This window comes from Priapulus caudatus, unplaced genomic scaffold (genome assembly GCF_000485595.1).
Source record: "Priapulus caudatus unplaced genomic scaffold, Priapulus_caudatus-5.0.1 Scaffold423, whole genome shotgun sequence".
Lineage (NCBI taxonomy): Eukaryota > Metazoa > Priapulida > Priapulimorpha > Priapulimorphida > Priapulidae > Priapulus > Priapulus caudatus.
Window position 1 is genome coordinate 13,199 of NW_014577484.1, and position 5,929 is coordinate 19,127.

Consider the following 5,929-nt stretch of genomic DNA (forward strand, 5'->3'; position numbering starts at 1 on the left):
GCTATGATATCTGGAGTGAATAGATAACAAAGTAGTGTGCAAGGTACGACGATTAGAAATCCAACGTTCGCTATAGCCCTTGTTAATCTACATACGATTGATCATGTTTCTCAAACCATCCCTTGTTTCTAAATTCTAAAGAAATTCTATTCAACACTATAAAAATTCTATATAACGTCCTATAGAAATTCTATTTCATGTTATAGAGAAACTTCTAAAGAAACTCAACGTGCTATAATACTTCAGTGTAATTTATAAAAAAAAATCTAAAAAATTACTCAAAAAAATTCTAAAGAAAAAATCGATAAAATTTATATAGTTTTTTAGAGTAAAACAAAAAATAGAAACTATATAGAATATTTTCCTAAGGGATACGATATACATGCCTTGAGTCTGCAACGGTCCGGTGAAGTCAAACGCGTAAATTTGAAGATCCAGACAGATCTCGACAACTTGTTCGCGCCAAAACTAGAACATTTCATTAGCCATAGATCGAGTATATCGCCGTGTGGAACACGGCCATATACATCTAGTCAATAAAGTATGAAGTGGAAGGAATCCATATAGTTACTTAATCGTCTCCTTGATTAATGGGCCAGGTGTATTTTTATTACAGTTTATCGACAACATAATTTTGACTAAATCGCACGACTAATAAATGAACACCTTGGATAACGGGAGTGTTCAGTTTCATTTTGGAAATCAAGCAAAGCAGCAGTAAGTTTACGACTCAAAGTTTCACGTTTCATGTTAAATTGCATTATTACAGAATTCAAATGACTAACGTTTGAACTTTTGTATGCCTTAATTCCTTATAGTGAAGTTAAATATATATATATATATATATATATATATATATATATATATATCATATCAGTGGTTAATATTGACATTCATTATGACATAACATTTGTCATTATTAGTACCTGGTATACATATATATATATATATATATATAAACGGCACATGAACTGGCACACGTGCTACATGATTCACAACTGCTTCAGACTATGTTACGCTATAAGCTCGTAAGCTTTGTTCTTTGGACGAATGATAAGGACGACCGCGCATCGCGAATACAAAATTATAATCGCATTTTATGTCGAAGATATAAAATTATTATATCGTCCGTAATCAACGTCAAAACACGCACGAACGCACTTAAACCGCTGCGCTTCGTTGCAGCTTCCCCCACCACCACCATAAAATCTTCATACCCTACTCAGATGCGGATGAATATTAAATTGACGCGGTTTAATTACAGACGTTATATGGCGGGGGAGGGGCGGTGGTCATGTAGTGGGCGTGTTGCATGAACTATCGCCAGTGCAATACACAATTCCCATACAAGATAAAGACAGACGGGAGCGTTCCTTGAGACGGTCTCTGCTGCAAATGCCACGATAAATTGTGTCAGCTCGTTTGTGCAGAATAGAATAAAGATGTTGAATACTCCAACTACAATCGGGGAAAGGAATCATGTTAACAACGTGGCGCAATTGCAAATGTAATGCGATGCAAGAGCGAACGTGCAACATAAATCTAGCAAGCATCAAAACCACACGCAAAATATATTTATTTTAAGAACATGCTTTTGAAACAGGAAACTTAGATCATGTAAGCAGCAGTTATGATTATGTTATTGATGTCACCAGGAATCTATCAATATTGATCAATATTGATAGATTCCTGGTGTCACTATACGTGACGCCACAATATAACCAGTCGAACTTGAGCCACAAAGCGAAAACTTTTATCGTTGTAGTTCTGGACGGGGAGCGCTAAGCTCATTTCACTCTAGAGAAATGGGACTGTAACGAAACAGGTTAACGTAATTTGCCACGCCTGCGCAACAATTCCGTCAAACAGACAAAATTGAAATCGATTAGTTTCGACCATAAAGGTAAAAGACTAGCTTAGTGCGCGGTCGTGGCGACAGCAAGTCAGACTACGAAACTATATTCCCTGTAGAGAGAGATGGGTAACTACTGTTACAGACCTGCCAAGGGTGTTCAACCAGCTTGCTGTGGGTTCAGTGAGATTTTGCTGGAGAATGGGTTATTTTGGGAATATAAAGCTGGAGGTTCAGAACATCGTCAACCAGTAACGTCGCAGTTTCTGAATATTTGGCTCTTAAATATGTATTTGCAGTACATATATTCTGTTAGCATTCGAAGAAAATACGACAAAAATGAACGCAAAAATACGACAAATAAATAAATAAACGCAAAATACGCAAAAAAAATGCGACGCAAAATAAAATTTTAAAGCATAAAAACTGAACTGTTGATGATTTTTTTCTTTTGCGTGAATGCGTAAGAATGCCTAGAACATGCGGGAGTGCGGGAGGATGAGTCCAGATGCGTGAGTCTCCCGCGAAATGCGTGAGACTTGGCAGGTCTGCTATTATACTGACCTTTCGTACCGCCTTTATACACTGACTTTATACTGGCTCATTACTCCATGGCTGCACAGCCAGAAGGTTTGCTAGGAGGAACCTGTCACACTTAATTACCATGGCGACACAGATGGGATGCCGCTCTGTGCTTCACGAAATGGACTCAAAGAGACAAAGAAAATCCGATCCCGCGAGACAAACGACAGAGCTAGCTCCTAGCGTAAATTTCGACCAATATATCGTTACATTTCGACGACTTAGTTCAGATGCGTTTAGGATTTTCTTATACGTTGTGCAGACAGACCGATAAAACAGCAGCTGTCACAAACGTTTTTAGTTCGTCTACTGCGAGAGACAAGTCAATGTGTCAGGAGCCCGTTGTCAGAAACAACATTAGTCTTAACATTATTCTTAGCACAAACATTTTTTCGTAGACCATCGACAGTATTTTGTTTCGTATTTGTTATGAGCTAGAAAACCTGCTACGATTTTTTATTCAGGTAACTTTGCAGCCTTTCTGTCAACGGTCTAAGGGAAACGGTTAATGTTAAGACTAATGTTAAGACTAATTTTGTTTCTGATAACGGGCCCCAGGCTTATTAGGTTATTAGTAGTCAGTGTGCGCAAAAATCTTATGTTGCGCAAATTTCTTTCCTGTCACAAAAGTATGTGCGCACTGAATGGTTGACTGAATTATTAATTACTATACATTATTTTAGGGAACTAACCGTTTGTGCGCACATTAATTTCCTTTGTGCGCTGGTTGCTAAACGTGTGTGCGCGCGCACACGCTCACAGCTTCACACGCGCGCGCTTACATTAGAAGGAAAACTGCTTGTGACCACATATCACCAAAAGCGTCGGCCCGACTGCCTTTATAACAAAAAGAACGCTAAGCCATTACAACGTATAAATTGATTCGGAACTAGTCTCTCAACGACCGGCCGCGCTCACTTCCACGATAATGGGTACGGCGAACGAAATGGTCTATAACTGGTGGTAAATGGCAGAAGAACACGGGAAACAAATGGTTTACAGATTTTCAGTAACAACCATAAGTATACATTGGCTATAATTTTACTGCATTCACTTCATCGTACATGTGTACGCGCAGCACTTGGGAGACGCAATTCCTACTTTTCCTAGATTCAATAATGTGTGGCAATATGTAGAGAATGAGATGACCACGACGGGACAAAGAAATTTCACAATGTTCGAAAACAAAAACACACAGGAACACCCGATGTTCACACAGGAACACCCGATGTTCTTGGACACACAGGAACACCCGATGTTCTTGGACACACAGGAACACCCGATGTTCTTGGACACACAGGAACACCCGATGTTCACACAGGAACACCCGATGTTCACACAGGAACACCCGATGTTCTTGGACACACAGGAACACCCGATGTTCTTGGACACACAGGAACACCCGATGTTCACACAGGAACACCCGATGTTCACACAGGAACACCCGATGTTCACACAGGAACACCCGATGTTCTTGCACGTATCTATGCTGGAACTAAACGAAATTGAACATTTCATATGATATTACACACTTGTCCATTTCACCAACTAAATTCTCGTAGTTAGTTTACAAAAGCGTACAACACTTAAGATCTCCGGCGCTGACACGCACGCACGCACGCACGCACGCACGCCACGCACGCACGCACGCACGCCACGCACGCACGCACGCACGCACGCACGCACGCACGCACGCACGCTAGCACGCACGCACACACATCTTCTCGCCTACTCGTAATATATAAACAAATACACCACCATACTATAGATAAAATACACAGAGTCGATATTGCTTGAAAATCAACGCTTTTAATACCCACTTGATGAAAGCTGCTTTCTAAATTCACGCCTTCTGTATATCAAGGCCTAAAAATTCTTTAGTAACAAAGATTTTACTTTCTGTACACAACTAAGCTGCAAGTATTTGTATTAACCTGCAGTTGGTGACAAACAAAGATAAAACAACGACGAATTTAACAAGAACACGAATCATTACTTTTATTTTGTTGGTCAGTCATGACTCTTTAACACCGTTTCCATGACAACACCTCGAGTAGTCCGACACGCTTTCACAATACAGCAAAAAAGTATCATATGGTTTTGCAATTTCTCCGTCGAACACTAATCTTGTAACCAAGCTGCATCAACCTTGCCAATCCGCAGCAAATTAGAAAAAAGATGAAAAGAATCGAGGATTTTTAATAGTAGGAAAAGTTTAACGGATAGAATTCAAGACTTACGCAGGTTTTTGTTTTATGCGTAATATATTTCTATTATTAATCATAATAAAATTGTGGAAAGAGCTCGCGTGTACTTAATCAGTGTTAGTAACGCGAGGGTACAAAATAATTGTAAAAAATCCACAACCAGAAGTTTGAGCACGTGCAATAACAAAATGTGCTATCCAACTAAGCGAAACTGAAAAGTCACTGTAAATCTGTCCTTCACATCCAAAAGTCGTATGTGCCATTAAACAGCCTAGCCTTAGCACTCGTGACATTTCTTGAAAGAGAACAAATAATAAATTTCATGCCTCTTACGCTGCAAAAAAACTACCTGACAACTACTAGTTACAGACGAACAGACACACGACAAATTTAATGATCTGTAAAATGAAGGTATAAGCCTAAAAACAATAGGTTACGTCAGAACTAGAAAGCTAAAAACGTGTCAAATAACCAGAAGAGAAAGTAATTTCCGGGACTTATAAATAAATGCGTTATTAAATAAATGTAATATATATATATATATATATATATATATATATATATAAGACTTCCTGGATGACAAGGACACGACAAATTGTCGACAACATTGCGGTGACGACGGCGGTGACGGACATGATCTACACCGCACGCTCTCGCGGGGAGTAGCACTAAAACTAGTTTTAAAGCTCAAAACGTCCGGAGAAACTTACGAATGTATAGCACGGCATTTCTCCCACGATGTTTATCGCACGCAGACGACCTCGACTCTTGCGTAAGAAATTACAATTACCCATATTTACAGAACTCCATATTACGGTACGCGAGCAGGAAAATATATACATCGCTTAAAAAAAAAAAAAAATGTGCGTGACATTTCCCGGCATGCATCGCACCTAGAAGTCTCCCCCTATCGTGGACATGCGACAGGATTTTCCTCTTTTCTCTAACTGGACTGTGGCAATGTCGCAGCTTCTCTAAAGCTCGCCACTCAAATCCTGCGCAATTACCATCTGTAAGGTCGGATGGAATTCGATTATTCACATTTCCCTCATTATTTCTGGCTCTTTTATCGAAGAGAGGAGTGGAGATCGAGAGACAGTGAGAACGTAGGAAATAATGAGTGAGGAATAAACCGCGACACGCACGCGCGCGCACACACGCACGAGCGCGAACACACACGCACGAGGGCGCACACACACGCACGCACGCACACACACACGCAGGCACGCACGCACGCACGCACGCACACACGCACGCACACGCAGGCACGCACGCACACGCAGGCACG

The 5,929-nt window shown here is 40.3% G+C and overlaps 1 protein-coding gene across 1 annotated transcript; it reads left to right on the forward strand.

Annotated features, from left to right (window-relative positions):
* The first annotated feature begins 3,578 nt into the window (after positions 1 to 3,578).
* Positions 3,579 to 3,956, forward strand: LOC106810243 (glutenin, low molecular weight subunit-like). Its single transcript, XM_014813533.1, has one exon. It carries the CDS (start codon positions 3,579 to 3,581, stop codon positions 3,954 to 3,956), a length of 378 nt encoding a protein of 125 aa, XP_014669019.1.
* The last annotated feature ends 1,973 nt before the right edge of the window (positions 3,957 to 5,929 follow it).